The sequence below is a fragment of the Vicia villosa genome, unplaced genomic scaffold (genome assembly GCF_029867415.1).
Source record: "Vicia villosa cultivar HV-30 ecotype Madison, WI unplaced genomic scaffold, Vvil1.0 ctg.000714F_1_1_1, whole genome shotgun sequence".
In the NCBI taxonomy this organism is placed as follows: domain Eukaryota; kingdom Viridiplantae; phylum Streptophyta; class Magnoliopsida; order Fabales; family Fabaceae; genus Vicia; species Vicia villosa.
In genome coordinates, this window is record NW_026705320.1 from 8,452 (window position 1) to 27,114 (window position 18,663).

Below are 18,663 nucleotides of genomic sequence, written 5' to 3' on the forward strand. Positions count from 1 at the left end.
GCCTCCAATTTTCGGAAGTTCATTTCTGAAAAGACCACTGAAGCAGGATAAGGTTTGTTGGGCCATCATTGATCCAATAAGTCTATAAATACAACACAATCTTCTTCATCCTCTTCACACCTAGAAACACAAATGACACAAACCTACCCCCACCTAGCATTCGTCTACTTCACCACCGGCTACCCGATGCCGTTCCAATTTCGCTTCTCGCGCGACACGCCGTTTGCGGAGTTGATAACGTCGCTCCACACGCTATTGCAATATCCCGAAAATCGAAAGGTTGTCAAGCTCGAGTACCACTCGCCATCGCTTAACGACGAGGGAGACATTGATTTCACACCTTTTGAGATCAAGAACGACGAAGATTTAGCGGTTTTGTGGACAACGTTCGACCGATTTTCTTCGAAGGATCCGATCGAGTTGGACGCAAAACTTCAAAGATCGGGGGCCGACGTTATCAAAATGTTGACTCATCCTCACCTACCCGTGTTTAACAATATGTAACTTTAATCTTATGTAATGTGATCGATGTAATCTTCATCTGATTAAATAAAGCGAATCGTTCTTGTTTGTTATTTTTCTTCTGTCCAGACCTTATTTCGGAAGTGCATTTCCGAATTCCTCCAAGGGGGGTGAATTCGGAGATGAACTTCCGAATACACCAATTTTCTGAAAAACAACATTATTTCGGAGATGCATCTCCGAAATCAATATTTTTCATTAAAATATTCACCTTTTCGGAGATGCATTTCCGAAAACACCTTTTTTTTCAATAAAAGTACGTTTTCGAAAATGAACTTCCGAAACAAGGGGTATTTTTATAAATTCATCAGAGGTGACCAAGAAGATTAGGAGGCGGGTAAAGAAATTTCCAAATTTGTATTTGCATTCCCTCCTTAAACCACTTAGCTCTAGATCTTTAAAGCAGATGGGCATCCTTAATACGAGTAAAAGAGTAAAGAGTAATGTCAAGAAAGAATATTCATAGCATATTGATGAATTATTTTTCCTCAAACATAATTAAAACTAATAATCTGGAAGTGTTCTACCTCAATTTCTATTATGTTTTTAAAAGTCATACTCAATAAATAATAATAATAATAATAATAATAATAATAATAATAATAATAATAATAATAATAATAATAATAATAATAATAATAATAATAATAATAATAATAGGGTAATGCTAACGAGTGCCCCAGGGGCATTGGTTAAGAGATTAAAAAGGTAAGTTGAACATTGTTTAATAAAGTAAAAATATATGTTTTTACCTAAAATATATGTATTAAATGCATTGAAAATATAAATAATTAATTTTTTTAAAGAAGATTATGTGTATTCAATGCATTGAATCTAGAATATTTTCTTTAGAATGCTTAACCAGTGCCCCTGAGATAGTGCCTGTGAGACACTCGTTAGCATGACACATAATAATAATTCATATATATTTAAAATGGATAATAGTATTATAGAGATAAATTTTATTAATTTATATTATTATCTTTAAAACACATGATAGAAAGTATATGAACAAATTACCATGAGACCTAAAACTTTTTCGTTCTAAAATTATTCTGATATATCGTGCTAATTACGATATTTTGTTGACATAAAATTGTTCTTACTATTTTAAAATTGAAGTTGTAGAATACAGTAACAAAATATTGTATCACGATAGTTACGGTTGTGACTGCGAATGTGGTTGTTGAAATTACAATAATCTAAGTATGTAAAAGAATTCTTCTCAAGTTTTTTTCAATTAGAGATTTTTTCAATTTACTCCTTGAAACTCTTACCCATCTGACGAAATTTTAATTTTGTCTTCTGCTTTTATAAATGCACATTCGAAAGTAATTTTTGAACGTGTTAAAACAGAGTCTTTCGTAGATGCACCTACGAAACAGTCTGCTAACTTTTAAAATCACATACATTTCACTTCAAAACTCAAATTTTATAACAACAATTAAAAACCCAATTCCAATCAATCAAATTAATGCAATTTAAAGGCAATAATTAAGTAATTAGTACACCAAAATTAAATATAGTATAAATCGTCGATCAATAGTATCGAATACATGTATCCTCGAACAAAAATGAAATCAAAATACATATATGATACAAATCATAGACATCAGTACTATTTTACTGCAAGAATCATTGAAGGGAGAATCTTCACGTCATTTTCTTCTTCGTATTTTGTTTACGTCCAAGCAGAAAACTTGTGGTAGAGATAAAACTTAATTATTGCCTTGTACAACCCATCTATCATATCCCACAATCATTCATCTATTTTACTGTTTTATACAGAATAAAACAAAACCGAAAGTGACAATTTTTATTTTCTTCCAAATTTTGTAAAATAATAAAATATTATTTATTAATTTTTATTAAAATTTGTTTTTTTGGTGGACATGCTTCCACGTACGTAAGCTTTTTTTTTCTCTTGTTTTCCCAACAAGGAGGAAGGAGTATCATCTTTATAAAACAAAGTGATATCTATATAATTGAAGCACAATTCAATTCAAGTCTAACTTCAAAACACACACCCTACTCACTCATTTTCTAAACCATGGTTTTGGAAGAAAACATTAATGTTCCTCACTTTGTATTATTTCCCTTCATAGCACAAGGACACATTATTCCAATGATTGACATTGCTAAACTGTTAGCACAACATGGTGCCATTGTTACCATTTTCACTACACCTAAAAATGCATCACGTTTTTCTTCTGTTCTTTCTCGTGCTGTTTCTTCTGGTCTTCAAATCAATCTTGTAACACTCAATTTTCCATCAAAACAAGCTGGATTACCAGACGGTTGCGAGAATTTGGACATGGTTGACATTTCGAAAGACATGCTGTACAATCTATTCCATGCAGTTTCCTTGCTCCACAAACCAGCAGAGGAAGTTTTTGATAAATTGTCACCAAAACCAAGTTGCATTATCTCTGATTTTTGCATTACTTGGACTTCTCAAATAGCTGAAAAACATCAAATTCCAAGGATTTCATTCCATGGCTTCTCTTGCTTCTGTCTCCATTGCACTCTCAAGGTACACTCTTCAAAGATTCTTGAAAGCGTAAATTCTGATTCTGAGTATTTCACTGTTCCTGGCATACCTGACAAAATTCAAGTCACCAAAGAGCAAATACCAGTAGCTATTGAGGAAGAACAACACCTTAATGAGTTTGTTGGAAAAATGAATGAAGCTGAAATGAAATCATATGGTGAAATCATAAACACTTTTGAAGAACTAGAGAAAGAATACGTGAATGGTTATAAAAAGGAAAGAAATGATAAGGTTTGGTGTGTTGGTCCTGTTTCACTATGCAACAAAGATGGTTTGGATAAGGCTGAAAGAGGTAACATAGCTTCAATAAGTGAAGATAATTGTTTAAAGTTTCTAGATTTGCATAAACCAAATTCTGTTGTTTATGTTTGTCTTGGAAGTTTATGCAACTTAGCTTCTTCACAACTTATTGAATTGGCTTTGGGATTGGAAGAAACATCAATACCATTTATTTGGGTTACTAGGGATGGAGTTAATAAAACTCAAGAGTTGGAAAAGTGGATTAGAGATGAGAAGTTTGAGGAAAGGAACAAAGGGAGAGGCCTCATAATTAGAGGGTGGGCCCCACAAGTGGTGATATTATCTCATCCTTCAATTGGTGGATTCTTAACACATTGTGGTTGGAATTCAATACTTGAAGGGATAAGTTTTGGTGTTCCAATGGTAACTTGGCCATTATTTGGTGACCAATTTTTGAATGAGAAGCTTGTTAATCAAGTTTTGAAGATTGGAGTGAGTCTTGGTGTTAAGGTTGTAATGCAGTTTGGTGAGGAAGAGAAGATAGGAGTTGTAGTGAAGAAAGAAGATATCAAGGAGGCAATATGCAGGGTAATGAATGAGGGAGATCAAGAGGGTAAAGTGAGAAGTGAAAGGGTTAGTGAATTAAGTGAGATTGCTAAGAAAGCTGTTGAAAAAGGTGGATCTTCTTATATTAATATGGCTTTGCTTATTCAAGATATCATACAGCTACAATCAAAACAGCAAAGTTGAGACATGAAAGAGATATGCAATTTATAACATTTGTTCTTTTGATGTCATCATTTGTTTTCTATTTCTGTCATTGCATATTCTATAACAAGGTGTTCTTGTATGTATTTTTTTTTTATCATGATTGCAAATGAAAATATTAAACTTTCTTTACCAACATTTGATGCTAAAAATGAAGATCAATTGATTCATCTCTATGGTTATTAGTTTGTTAGATAAGTTCAGTCTGTTAACTTGTTGTTAGAGTTAGTTAGCCTATGATTATTGCTGTTATATTGACTCTACAAAAGGTTTTTCCTATATAATATATACTCAGAAGCTTGATATTTAATATACTCAAACAATTAAAAAATACTAATTACCCGTGCAGACCGATATAAATTATACGGAAAGAAAATAGATATAATAAGATAACAATGTGTCAAGTGTCAGACATATTTTAAAGTAAATTTTATGTAATATTTCATATAAAAAATTAAATAAATTGCAAATATTATTGAATCAAATAAAATATAAAAATATATGCACATCTTTCTTAAAAATCATTAATTCTCCGTTAGTACTTGTACTTGTAAGTAGTTTACTCGCGAAACATTAAAATATGAAATGCACATGTGTTAGGCATAGATACCCTAGAGAGAAGAAAAGACAAATTGACATTTTTGTTTAGAGGTTTCATCTCATCTTTCATCATGAAAAAGTTTATAAAACAACTTGTCATTGTATTGATTGGATAAAAGAAAGTAACTATTTAAATATAATGTGAAAATTTAGAATTTAGAAACTATCATTTGAGTCAAGTGCAAATTATGATTCGAGTCATACTGTGTTGTGATTAGAATCAAGTTTAATTTGTGATTCGAATCAAATTACAGAGAGACGAAACCAAATTTTCACAACTTGCATGATTCGAGTCATATAATGTACATGATTCCAATCAAACAAATTAACACCTTAATTTAAGTGTTCTAACTTATGATTCAAACAACACCTGATGAAACGACAAAAATCAACTTGCATGGCTCAAAAAGATCATACAATATTATGGAGAAACATTATAATTTATTGAATAATGAAGGGACTTAGGGTGCAAAGCTAAATAGTAGAAGCAAACATAATACAATTCAAATGCGAATGAATTACAAACACAAAAATAATTCAATAATGAGCAGATTACAAATACGCGAATAATCAATAGCACATGCACGTAAAATGACAAAAAAATCAAAACTAAAAGACCCGCAAGTTAACTCCCACTCCTCTAGATGCACCCTCTCACGTTTCTCCTAAGTCTATTTCTCAAGCGCCTCTCGAGTCCACTTCTCATGCTTCTGTTCTAATACTTCTTGTAGTTTATTCCCCAACCTTTGATCAGTTATCTCTTCAACTTCTTGTATACGCTTTACTTCGTTACTAGTTTATGATGGTAACAAATATATAAACTCAAGTCGATGTCTCTTCCAAGATCACAAACACGCTCACAATTCTCCTCGGTTCCAATCGCTTCCACCTAGATATCATGACATTCTTGTGGAACAAAGATATCATCTTTAAATTTTTCATCCTCTAAATTATACAACACATATAAAAGTTCATCTTTACCAAATTGAATTAACTAACATAAGTAATATTGAAAAAGTATCTACTTACATTCTTTTCAGCCACTTCGCGCGTAGCCTCTTGTGTGAACTCACCTCCTGGTCTTTGATGTGTCCTCTTTCATTTCTTATAGCGTGATGGTAAAGATGGATTGTGATCAAGGCTTCTAGAAAGATCTCTCAGCTCTAGTTCACTTTGTTTCCTTTTTTTATTAATCATTTATTGTTCTAGTTTATCATATCCTCCACGAGACAATCTATGTGGATATATATATTTCTAGCTGTATTCTCCATTCTTTTTTGGCTCTAAGCCAAGCAATCAGGAGTGGTGTGAAACTTAACAATTCCTCCCAAACAGTCTTATCAATATATGGATATATTTGACGGATCAATGCTCTAAGTTATCCTTTTTATTTGTAATATACTATTATTTTAGTTGGTTTTAAAGTCCCTCCAACGCTCACCAACATATTCAATGCATTTTTTTCCAGCATATCATCCTCAGAAACAATAAGCATGTTCTATGTTTACATGATATTGTTGATATAAGTATTAAACCAATTAGATATCACAATATCGATCTATAATTTATCTTTCAATTCACCATCAATATCGTGCCAATTATCTATCAAAATATTGACTTTTCTACTACCTTGTACTGCCACGTAACCCCTAAAACTACTATCAGCATATTCACCTAAGCTTTACCATTTCTTAGACAAAAATCAACTAGGAAGCGAACACCGCTTTCGGGGACTTTTGTCACCTTGGTCAACATCGTGGAATCTCTAGTTTTTCTTTTACTTTTAGTATTAACAAAGGTTGTAGCAGAGATTGTATGAGACATACTGGTTGAGTCGTCCATGTCTATGTAAATTAAAAACTAAATTACTCAAATCAACAAATTTCTAATAAGGCACCTAATGCATGTGAGTTATACTATACTCATGGTAAACTATCTAAGAATATAAATTCAACATATTCTCAAACTAACACTATTAATGAAAAATAACATTTCAAGAAAAACAACATTTCTATGAACATTTCAGTGGTCAGTACGTAACACCATTTACTAAAACTAACACTGTTAAAGAAAAACAACATTGTTATCAATATTTCAATGGTTAGTGACACCATTTTCTCAAACTAACAATATACAAGATAAACAACATCTATATCAACATCTTAGTGGTAAGTGACACCATTTTCTCAAACTAACACAAGTTAAAGTGAGTTACTTACCGAATATGTGATGACGTGGCTTCAATGAGTTAGGTTAGAAGAGTTAATGTTGGAGTTGATGTTGGAATATGAGTTTCGATGAAGATGAAAACTGCCTAGTGTTTTTAAGAGAATGACGATGAAACAATAAGTGTTGATAGGTAGATAAAAAGTTAGAGTCTAGTTTTGTGAAGTATTCATGCAAAAGAACATTCAAATTGGGGTTTGGGCAAAACTAAAGGAATAGATTAATTAAAAAATGTAGAAAGTTTCATATTATGTCTGGAAAATTAATGTAAAAGAGCTTACAAGTCCGTTTTTGGGAAAACCCGAGAGAATAGGTTAATTGAAAATAAAAAATTATAAAAGTGACATATTATGGGAAATTCATGCAAAAGATATTACCCCTCGGTCGGACAAAGTAACCGAGGGATTATACAAATTTTTTTTAAAAATTAATAGAAAAATGAAGGCATTTGAAAATATTATTTTCGTAATTCAAATGAAATTAAAAAAGGGAAAGAAATCAACTGAGAAATAGTAACGCTTGGTCCTTAAGCCAATTGAAAAAGTTAAAAAAAAATAGAAAATGCATTATCTTGGATTCTAAGTGAGGTCATTGTTAGATATATTTTCTCGAGTTTGGCTATAACAAAGGATATAGGTTGTATATTTTTTTTAAAAATCATGACATTCCCAAGACATATGTATTTCGGTTATGAATTGGTTGAGGTGAAAACTTTGTCATAAAATATATTTTTTGTAGTAGTGAAGCTCCAAAGAAGTATTTGTAACAAATAAGTGTTTTTCAAATGGGTCAAGGAAATACCTATACCACCTAAATGATAGGTAAATCTAATATTATGAGCTTCTCAAAATCGTCTTTAATAGCTCTAAAAACATATTTAGATAGAGGTGTTCGTGGATTGGCTTAGTTCGGTTTTGAGAGAATTTGATGCTTAAACCAATTAAAAATATACGAATTTGTTTGGATTGAATTTATACATTTTTGCTATAAAGAGAAAACTTAACCAAACCAAGAAATAACGAGTTGGTTTGGGTTGGATTGATCGGACACATTAAAAACAAATGTGAAAAAATATTTTTGAAAGATATTTAGTTTACATCAAATAATTTTTCATAATAATATAAAATTCTTAATTTTTTCCTTTCTCCATATAGGTTGTGAATGTCACAAATAACGTTTAATTTTTCTTCTTTTTGAAGGTGAATATTCACAAATGACCATAAATAGTGACGTGATTTTCATGTCACTAGTTAGTGACATGTGAATCATGTCGCAAATAAAGTTGCTTTTTTGAACCTCTGTATGCTACGCCTGCTCTGACTGCAATGATAGGGATATTTGTGCAAAAATTTGCGACGTGATTTTCACTTCACTAATTAGTGACATGAAAATCACGTCACAACTTAGTTGTCACCCGCTCTCATGCGAAATAATTAGTCACGTTGAAATAGTCAATTTGTGACGTGATTTTGCTTGTTGTGGTGTGAAAATCACGTCAATTATGAATTTTTTTTAGTGAATATCTTATACTAGTTTCAATGATAATGATTATATAAATTATGAAGTAATTATAGTTGGTCCAGGTAAACGAGTTCGCATGTGGAATTTTAGAAATCCATTGTCCGAACCAATTAATACTGGATTTCATTGGTTTTGGTCAGTTTCTGTTCGAACTAAAAAAATGTTCAAATTAAACACCATTGTTTAGTTTAAATTCCGATTTAATTCGGATTTATCCGAACAAATGGAGACTCCTATATTTAGAGGCTTAAGTTGGTGACTTACCAAGACATAATTTTAAGCATGTAAATTAGGAGTTTTGAAAAGAAAAAATTGAAAAGGAGAAACTATTATAAATAAAAGTGAAATGTCCTTTGATAGCTTTGTCTCTTTCTTTTTATTTTGCGACACCATGAAGTGCTCGGCGAAGAGATCAATAGTAGGAGTGATTTGGTTAACTGCTATTTGGTACATTTGGATGAAGAGGAATGACATTATCTTTAAGAAGGAGAGTTTTTGTTTTACCGAATGTTATTCGAATATTATCATGTTTTCCTGGAATTATTTGTTAGCTTTCTATAAGCTAGGTGAACTTTGTAATTACCACACTTGGAATATCTTACCACTCGCTTGTTTCGAGTAGGGAGAGCTTTCCGTTTGTATCCTTGGGCGGAGTATCTATTATACTCCCCTTGATTAATATCATTGCTTATTAAAAAAAAAAAATTGAGAAATAATCGTTATTTTTTATCCTTAATATTACAACATCCAACTATTATCATCAAGATAACAACTTTCATAGATAATAATAATAATGATAGATAATAATAATAATAATGATAGCCAACATAAAAACAAAAGTTACATATCCCAATTAATGTGTTATAGCATCTATAGCTTCACCTCCAATAAAACAAAGAAACACCATATCATCATTCTGTGCAGAAATTGAAGGTTCATGAACAACATTTTCCTGAGCCAAGCTTTGATCACAGCTGCGAGGTCCTTTCTCACCGTAAAGCAAATCATCATGTGCACCATCCGGATCTCCAGCAACCACAGATGTCGCAAGTTGAAACCCGTAGATCAAATCGACATAATTTTTTGTTACACAAGTTTTTAGGGCTTGAGAAGAAGGATATTTATCCATTAAACTTTTGAGGTAATCTTGGCCTTTTGTAGACTTCTCTATTGCCATCTCTAAGTATACCTTGGAAAGACTAAGATAGTCTTTGGCTGAAGTAATTTTAGGGTTGGATTCGAGAAGTTTCAAGCAACGTTCTTGTTGATTTGTTTCAGCTGCAGCACCTGAACATACAGCTTCATATATGCTAGGGTTTGGTGTTTGTGAAATGGTATGAGATATAAGGATAATTGAAATAGTGAGAAACAAAGATAAATGTGTTGATGTTGTCATTATTTTGTAATTTGATGGATGATGAAAGTTACATTGGGTTCTTAAATTTATAGACTTATGGTATCTCTTGAAAATTAAAACGTTCAGTGTATTTTTGAAATTTTGTTATGAAATTAATCAAAATAGTAATTTGTATTAAAGAGATAGGCATGCGCCAGATTGAGAATAATATCAAAATCAGACATTTATATCCATAAATTAATTTGTGATAATTAAAAAATATTACTTATTATTAATCTATATTTGCGTATAAAGAAAATAATTGGTTTTTATTCGCAACCGAAAAACAATTTATTCATTTTCCATGGATATTGTCACACAGTCAATGAACCATTCAAAGAAAAAGAAAATGAATCAGTACATTTCTTTAAAAAAAATTTATCTTTTTAAAAGACTTTGTCCTTTTGAAAATTGGTTTTTAAAATTATACCACTTTTTCATTTCTTTTTTATATTTTGTAATAATTTTTGAGAAGGAAACCAAGTTTTACTGAAATTGTCTCTAATATTTATTATTTAAAAAATATAATTGAGAAGGAAATCAAGTTTGACTGAAATTGTCTCTTAAATTTCCATGTATCATCCGCGTTACGGTATCCATGCATTTTAAACTGGCACTCAAATTTTTTGATCTGGTATCATCGCGTTTCAACTTCTAAATCGATAGAATATACATGTCACTTCTCTCGCATTCCATGGTTACAAATGTTTGCCTTCAGCTAGAACCATCGTTCGACGTTCCGATTACAATGTCAAACTCCAATTTTCCGACCACCATGTGGTCCCATTCAAGCATATGCTCACGAGCAGTAAATGATTTCTCATTTGTAAATTATTGACCAACATCAATATCAACATCAACCCGTCTAACAACTTCCTTCACCTCATCCGGTTTAACATTGTCCTTCACTTCAACCAGTTTAACTTTGTCCTTCTCTTTATCAGGTTCTTCATCATTGCATACAGTAGCTTTGAAAAACATATTCAATTGCACCATATCTAATACGAACCAAAACAAAAAACTGTTAAAAAAGTCCTAGTAATATGCAAATTTGTAGATGCAATTCTAAAACATATAAAAGGGAATTCAGAAATGCATCTTTGGACTCAACGTAAAAATTTTCAGCTCAAGAACAAAATTTATGCAAGCAATGAGGGATGAAATAAGTGAACTTTACCTTAAATTGCAACTTCTTTGCTCCATTTGATGTAATAGAACACAAGAAAAGTTGATTGAAAATAAAAGTTTTTTTAAGAGTTTTGGGTTATGGAGAATGGACGAAGTATGGGAGGGACGATCAATTTTTGGAGATGCATCTCAGAAAGTTTCACTAAATGAATAAAAGATAATTCTCATTGAAAAATGCTGAGAAAATGAGTTCAGGGATGTTTTCGGAGATGCATTTGCAAATATTTCTGGGGTGTATACAGAGATGCATCTCTGAACCAAATTTTTACAAAACTGATTCATGGTTCATTCGAAGATATATTTCCAAAAATTTATGAGGGCATTTTTTTGGTTTTTCAGGTGTGTGATTCACATAGCAAGGGTGAAAAAAGAAATTCCCAAAAATCTTATGGAGGCTTGGTATGGCATTCAATGTTTATAAAAGAGAGAATTTTGAGGTAGAAGTCAAGTCATTGAGCATTAAACTTGTCACCCCCTGAGTTATACCTAGCAACTGCCCCTTCCTTTCTGGTGTTTTGACTTTAATACCTTTACCAAAATACCATATTTTTTTAAAATTACAAGTGGTTATCCAGAAAATCTGTCTGATTTTAGTTTGTTCTTCAAATTCTTGTTCTTTTTTTTTAATCTTCATACATAACCTTCAAATAGTCCAAAGCTTCCAACTCAGACTTCATAATGCTCTCATCTTCATTTCCCCATGTTTCATATTATTATTTTTATTGAAATATAAATAATAATGAAAAGGCGCGCATTAACGTAAAAGGAATAAACTATTTAAGGGAGCTGAGATTCGAACCCAGGAAAACTTAATAGCGTTTTAATAGCATTTTTTTTATAGCGCTTAAAAGCGCTATTAACCGCGCTAAATAATTTTTTTTAATAGCACTTTAAAAGCGCTATTAAAGTACCGCTTTTTAATAGCGTTTTTCCTTAAACGCTACTGAAGTGGGCACTTTGCGGGTTTTTTATTTGATTTTGATAGCACTTTTAAACTAAGCGCTATTATATGGCACATGTTTGATAGCACTTTTAAACTAAGCGCTATTATATGGCACATGTTTGATAGCACTTTCAAACAAAGCGCTAATGTATGACACACGTTTTATAGCGCTTTCTCTTAAAAGTGCTATTATAGAATGTTTGATTAATAGCACTCTTTACAAAACGCTATTGTAATACTTTTTTTTGTATAAAAAATCACTCTTTTGGTGTGCATATATCAAAAAACTACATAATATGGTGTGCAAATACCAAATAACACAATCACTCTTATGGTGTGCAAATATAAAATAACGCTCTAAGTTACTCTTATGGTGTACCAAATAACATTTTTAACCAAATCCACTTGTTTAAATATCATAACATATATAAAGGGCATTTAGTGTACTACAAAAAAGAGGGCATTTGCATAGCCATATTTGTAGATGCATGCATTCCAACTAAAGAGTACTTCAATCTGAATCCCAAAGCCAGCAACTATTTTTGCTGCTTTGGGCGGAAACCGACCTTCAAGTTGAGAATCCATGAGCACAGACAAGTTGTCAGCTAAGAAAGGCTGACCCCATTTAACTAACTTCCTCTCTCTCACTTGGGAGATTTATGTCAAAATTCTTTCTTTCTGTAAGTAGCTCCAGAAGAACAATTCCAAAACTCCATACATTTCTTTTTGGAGTAAGCTTTACTTTTCTCCATGTCTCCATAGAAAGATTTCCTACCGCCTGTATTCACGAAAAAGAATGATTGTGAACAAAACTAAAAGAACACAGCTAAGGGCAGTAGCATTACCCCCACTCGCAACTTTTAGGTAAGCGTCATGAGGCTACAACTTTACCATTGCACCGAGTTCGACTTAGAACGAGAACATAACTATCGAAACAAACATAGATATATAAAATGAATGTTCTATACCAGCACACACAATGCGCATATGCACGAGCCAAAGAACTTACAGCTAAACTTCTTGAAAACGCTTCCTCAGCAATATGTCCAACAAAACCATATCCTGAAAGCTTTGCATTGAAATCTATATCAATCTGTATGTTCGCTGCTGAAAAATCATTATACATTGCCTGCTAGAGATTCAAAGGTGTATCAGTGAAGATAGAAACATATTAAACATAAAATTTGAAACCTAATGTACTATAAAAATATTAAAGTAATATTTACTCATGCTATATTTTTTCAATCTACATCAATAAATAAGCAATTAACTTATATAGAACCATACCTCTATCAGGTAACCGTGTCAGGTGCGGTAAAACATATCTACAAATAAGTCACCTCTTAAATTGGTGCTATCATTGGCTATAATTGAAGCAATCACAAAGCCTTCTCTACCTAAACCATGTATGAAACGTAAAGAAATAAGCAATTAACTTTATACATAAACCACAGCTAAACTAGTCTCTCACAACTTTTGAGAAACTACATAAAAGTAAGCTACAAAGAAAGACATAATAATGTCACTTAGTTATCTTTGACCATACTTTTCTCTATACCATAAAGTATCATTATCTCCATAAATATTTACATACTAATTGTGCAAAGAATAATCATTTATTTTAGTGAAGCATTAAGATATTCCATAAACTCCTTAAAATTATTAATGCAGCCCAATCCCATTAGAAGCCATAAAAAAGAGTGGCACTTTCACAGTATGTAATTAAAAAGAAAAAATGCTTCAATCCAAGCATGTATAGGCACTTGAAAAAACTTACTAGTTACTGGAACATTTTTCCGTGTTGTGTGGCCCATAATCTTGTATAGAAGAGCAATGTCTCATAAGATGGGAATTGCCACCTCAGTTAAAATAATATCAATATGATTGGTTAAATCCTCCAAAACCTTCCAAGCTTGCAATCCATTTGCTAACTCAATAACTGATACAAACAAAAACAAGATCTTATCTAAATCTTTCAGAAGGAAACTAAAGAAAATTAGGAAGAGACGGGAACAACCGATTATTTCACCAAGTGATTTTCTATTCTGATTTTATATGAATATCTTGGAGTATTTATACAACTGTAACAAGTTCTTTTCCAATCCACATATTGAAACCAACAAACCACATACGCTACATTAACACTGAACACGTGCAGTGCACAATCATAAATAATATTATACGTTTCATATCTTCATCATAAATAATATTATACTTTTCATATCTTCATCATCAGAGTCACGCATCTTTAGTGCCCGATTCTCTTCTGAGGTGTTGGCATGCTTCTTATTACGTAAAGAGAGACCTTTCTAAACAGATAACCAATTCATGGTGATTTTTTATAGCATCAAATATTGCAGCAACAATTTCAAAAGCTTGTTAATTAGTACCTGGATGATGCCAGCAAGGTCACCCTTTGAGTGCTTAGATGAAGTGTTCAACCAAGTCCCAGGCCAATGAGGTCCATCAGCCATCCATGTTTTTGGAATTTTATAGGCTCATCAGGTTCATCTCCACTGTTTTGTCTCTAAACTTTCATGGCCTTGATTTCCTCTCTTGCATGAAAATCATCTGACTTGCGACGGATAGACTCGAGAAAACCATTGATTCCGACCTTGAACTCATCATACTTACGCTTCAGCCTTCTACGAACTTTCACAAAATCAGGTTTCACTTTATTTTTGTAAGGATCTCTCTTTAAGCTGAAGTATGATTCCAGATTCCTAGGCTTTATATCATGCTTGTGGAAGAATGGAACCCACACATTAACAAAACTGGAAGCTTAACCCATTCTCTTGAAAGTTAAAAGTGTGCCTCTGTCATCAAAAACATAGCAAAGAAAGCTTCTCAATTGGATAATCAACAACTAAAATATACAAGATGGCGTTTTGTCGTGACAATAGGCGGTTCTTTCTCGGGATCAACAATTTGAGATAAAGACATCTACGTCAGGTAAGTCAGACTTTCCTGTAGGATTCTCAGGACTTAGTACTTCAATTTTCCCCCTCAAAAGGAGGCTTCTAACAAACACTCATTTCAGTTGCTAAATGTAAGAATCCCTTCTAGTAGAAGGGGGCTTCTACTATAGTTTCTATAACAAAAGCATCTTGTAGAGTGTATTTTCTTAGTGATTTAGCATGGGTTTGGTAATTCGTTTGGAGGGTATTTCTCACGTCCCTATGCAAAGAAAATGTGAGAAAGTAAGTATCTCCAATTAGGAGCATAGGCCAGACAACGTCTTTTACCCTCATAGATGCGGAAACAAACAGAAGCTTAAGAGATAAAACAAATGAATGATGGCAAAACACAAGCTGGGTTTAAGTGACTTTAGGAGGGAAAGTCACCATTATATTTGACATAACACGTTATAAATGAGCTGCCATAACAATGTTGTAACATAGTACATAGTAGTAGCATAGTAGAATTTGAACAAACACCGATTATGCATCCCGCAATTGATGAAACAAGCGTGCAAAAACACAGTCAAGTATCAAACTAACTAACAAAACATTCAATCAAGGATTAGACTAATTGATCAGACACGAATTCAACAATTAAACTAACAAGCGAAAGACATTTGAGGATGTTCATATTGATATTTTTTCACAACATGTTTGTATTGATACCTGCACCAGTGGCACCATAACAAGGAACACATTTATCAACAACAACAACAACCGATAAGTCCGAATCCATCAGAAACTGACGAACAACGGTCAAACTGAAAGGTAATTCTAAAGACTGAGAAGTTAGGGCTCTGTCACAAATAGGTAATTTTACTTTAACAAAAAATTGAAAGATAGAGAAGCTATCCATTAAGAACTTCCTTTACTTGTGGATCATGCAGCTAGAAAACCAAGCTACTGGAAACTGGAAATTACAAAAACAAACTATGGAATATCCCTCACAATCCCAAAATCGACTTTCCAAACTGAATCTTCAAGTTGTGTCATTAGTTTCTCTTTACTCACTCAAGCTGAACATAAAATACACAAAAGTATACAAGATTTTGCCATATTTAAGTTTTGATAACTTAATTAACATGATTGGATTATGCAAGCCAGTAATCAACATTAATCAACAATTAGGTATCCTAGGATTCTCTTATAGTTAGTCAACAATTAAGGACCCTATGATTCTCTTATGATTAATCTACTATTATTAATTTCAAATCCCTGTAATTTTACAACGCAGAACAATAATATGAGAAAAGAAAGATTACTAGATACCAATGAAGAGAGGGACGATGATGGTAAGCGGACGAAGGGATGAATTCGACGGAGAATAGTTTTGTTTGTTCTTTCTCTCTGTTGTTTCCTCTTTCTGTTCGAGTGGTGAATCTATATCGATCGCTTTTTCACTTTCTGGTGATGAATCGATGAATCTATGGTGAAGAGTGTGCGAGTTCTGGGATGATGAAGGGAGAAGAATGTTTGGCTGGGTTAGGGGTTCGACGGCGTGAGTGAATCGAAGGAAGGCAGGTTCAACGAAGACGTGCGTGAATCTAAATCGAAGGAAGATTTCATGCGTGAATGGGTTCTTGGTTTTCAGAGAGAATGAGTGTTTTGGTTTTTGGTGGTGAGTGGCCAAAAATTGTGCGCCAAAACGAAAAAGTGTCTGCCAAAGTGTTTTGTTTTGTTTATTTTAATTTTATTATTATATTATTTTTTATTTTATTATATATTTCATAAAGTTCAACAATAGCACTTTTTCATAATTTTTTTTTTAAATCAAGAAATTTATTAATAAACCACCAACCATTCCATATTACAACGCCACAAAATCGAACAAAAAAGAAAATTACAGACCGATTACAACTTAACTTAAGTAGAACAATGGGTTATTGCAAAACTCGTAGAAGTTATAATTGGAGTGAGTAATTTTCCCGATATATGACCACCTCCACACTAGAGTCTTACAACTCCACACCACATCCCTTGAATTCCATGATCCATTGTTAAACACAATGTCGTTCTTACGCATCCACAGACTCCATAAAATTGCTATCCAAATTGTTCCCACTTTTGCTTTGTTGACTTTCATAGATCGAAAAAAGGAGCTCCAATACATAAACCCCTCCTTGAAATCTAAACCGCTTTTAAAAGGTAGCCCAATCCACTCGGCCATCTCTCTCCAAACAATACCAGAATTCCGACAAGATAGAAACGAGTGAAGAAGAGATTCAATACCATCGGAACAAAAAGCACAACCCAAGTTTGAGTTAGAAGCTAAAATACCTTTCACCAAGAGAGAATCCTTAGTTGGAACTTTGTTGATGAAGCATTTTCAACCAAAAGCCTTCACTTTCAAAGGGACATCGATCTTCCATAAATCTATGAAAGCCGAATCATACCGATTTAGTGGTCCAAAAGGAACTAAAAGACTACACAGAAAATTGTAACAAGAAGCAACGGAATAAACTCCATCCTTTTGGAGTTTCCAAACTGCACAGTCCTCTTCATTCGCTTTAGGCCCAGCATGAGTTAACAACAGAGCTAAACTGTTAAACTCCCAAACAAGGGCTGTTGCGGAAAGATTATCACTAGCAGCCGGTGTATACAACGCTGCAGCCACCGGGACAGCCGTCCCTCCGCCATCCTGAACAGGGAAAGCACCTAAAACGGGTGCTGAGGAATCCCCCAAAACCGAATCTGCCGAGACAGCATTGGCTCCAACCTCCGGAGAACCACCACTATCAGTAACAGCTGCAGGTATCGAAGCAGAACTAGCGGCTAAAGCTTGAGTAAGAGGAATACCTAAATCTCCCCATATCCATTTTCCTTCTATCCAACCACCCATGGCACCAATTAAAACATTTTGCAACAATGAGAGCTTGTACATATTTGCATAAAGATCCTTTAAAGGGCCTCCATTCACCCAAGAAGATTTCCAAAACGACCTATTGTGCCCGTCTCCGACCTGAAAATGAAAATTGTTAGTAAAAAAATTCTCCGGTAACTCTTTCCCTAGCGAGAGAAGATCCGCCCACCACACCGACGAAGAACCATTCTTCTTAGATTGCACCAAATCGCAACTCACCCTAAGATTCACATCCTCATACCTCGCTTTTAACATTCTATACCATAATTCGTTTTTAGCACCGAAGATCCTCCAATTCCACTTCAAAAGAAGTGCTTTGTTAAAAATGTCTAGCCTCCTAAGACCAAGCCCGCCTTTCTCCACCGGGTTACACAAGTCATTCCATTTCACCCAATGCATTTTCCTTTTCTCTTCCATCCCTCCCCATAAAAAATTACTTTGAATCTTATTAATCTCCGAAACAACTTTCTTAGGAGCTTTGTAAAAAGAAAGGGTGAAAATCGCCAAGCCACTAAGAACCGATTTTATAAGTTATCCTCCCGCCAAAACTAAGCCATCTTCCTTTCCAAGAGTTCAACCTCCTCCTAACATTGTCCACAAGAGGCTTCCAAGAAGAGATTCTCCTAGGATTTTGACCAATATGAATACCGAGAAATTTGAATTCCATACCCTCCTCTCTACAATTAAGGAAATTGGTTGCCACTCCCATAAAGTGGGAACTAATGTTGATCCCTATCAACTTGCTCTTGTGAAAATTGATTCTAAGGCCCGACACCAACTCAAAACTCCTTAAAACCGATTTAATGGCCCAAAGGTGTGTCCAACTCCCGTCTCCTATTAAAAGTGTGTCATCGGCAAATTGGAGGATATCCATGAAACATTTTCCAT

At 33.4% G+C, this 18,663-nt stretch overlaps 1 protein-coding gene and 1 long non-coding RNA gene across 2 annotated transcripts; one reads left to right on the top strand and one right to left on the bottom strand.

Moving 5' to 3' along the window:
* The first annotated feature begins 2,483 nt into the window (after positions 1–2,483).
* Positions 2,484–4,218, top strand: LOC131630654 (UDP-glycosyltransferase 73C6-like). The gene has a single exon (XM_058901418.1). The coding sequence runs from the start codon at positions 2,573–2,575 to the stop codon at positions 4,061–4,063; it is 1,491 nt and encodes a 496-aa protein (XP_058757401.1). The 5' UTR covers positions 2,484–2,572; the 3' UTR covers positions 4,064–4,218.
* An 8,494-nt stretch (positions 4,219–12,712) lies between these two features.
* LOC131630639 (uncharacterized) lies at positions 12,713–13,891 on the bottom strand. The gene is made up of 3 exons (XR_009292380.1): positions 13,733–13,891; positions 12,965–13,084; positions 12,713–12,733 (listed from the first exon to the last, which is right to left on the bottom strand). It is a non-coding gene; the product is annotated as an uncharacterized LOC131630639 (long non-coding RNA).
* Between the last annotated feature and the right edge of the window lie 4,772 nt (positions 13,892–18,663).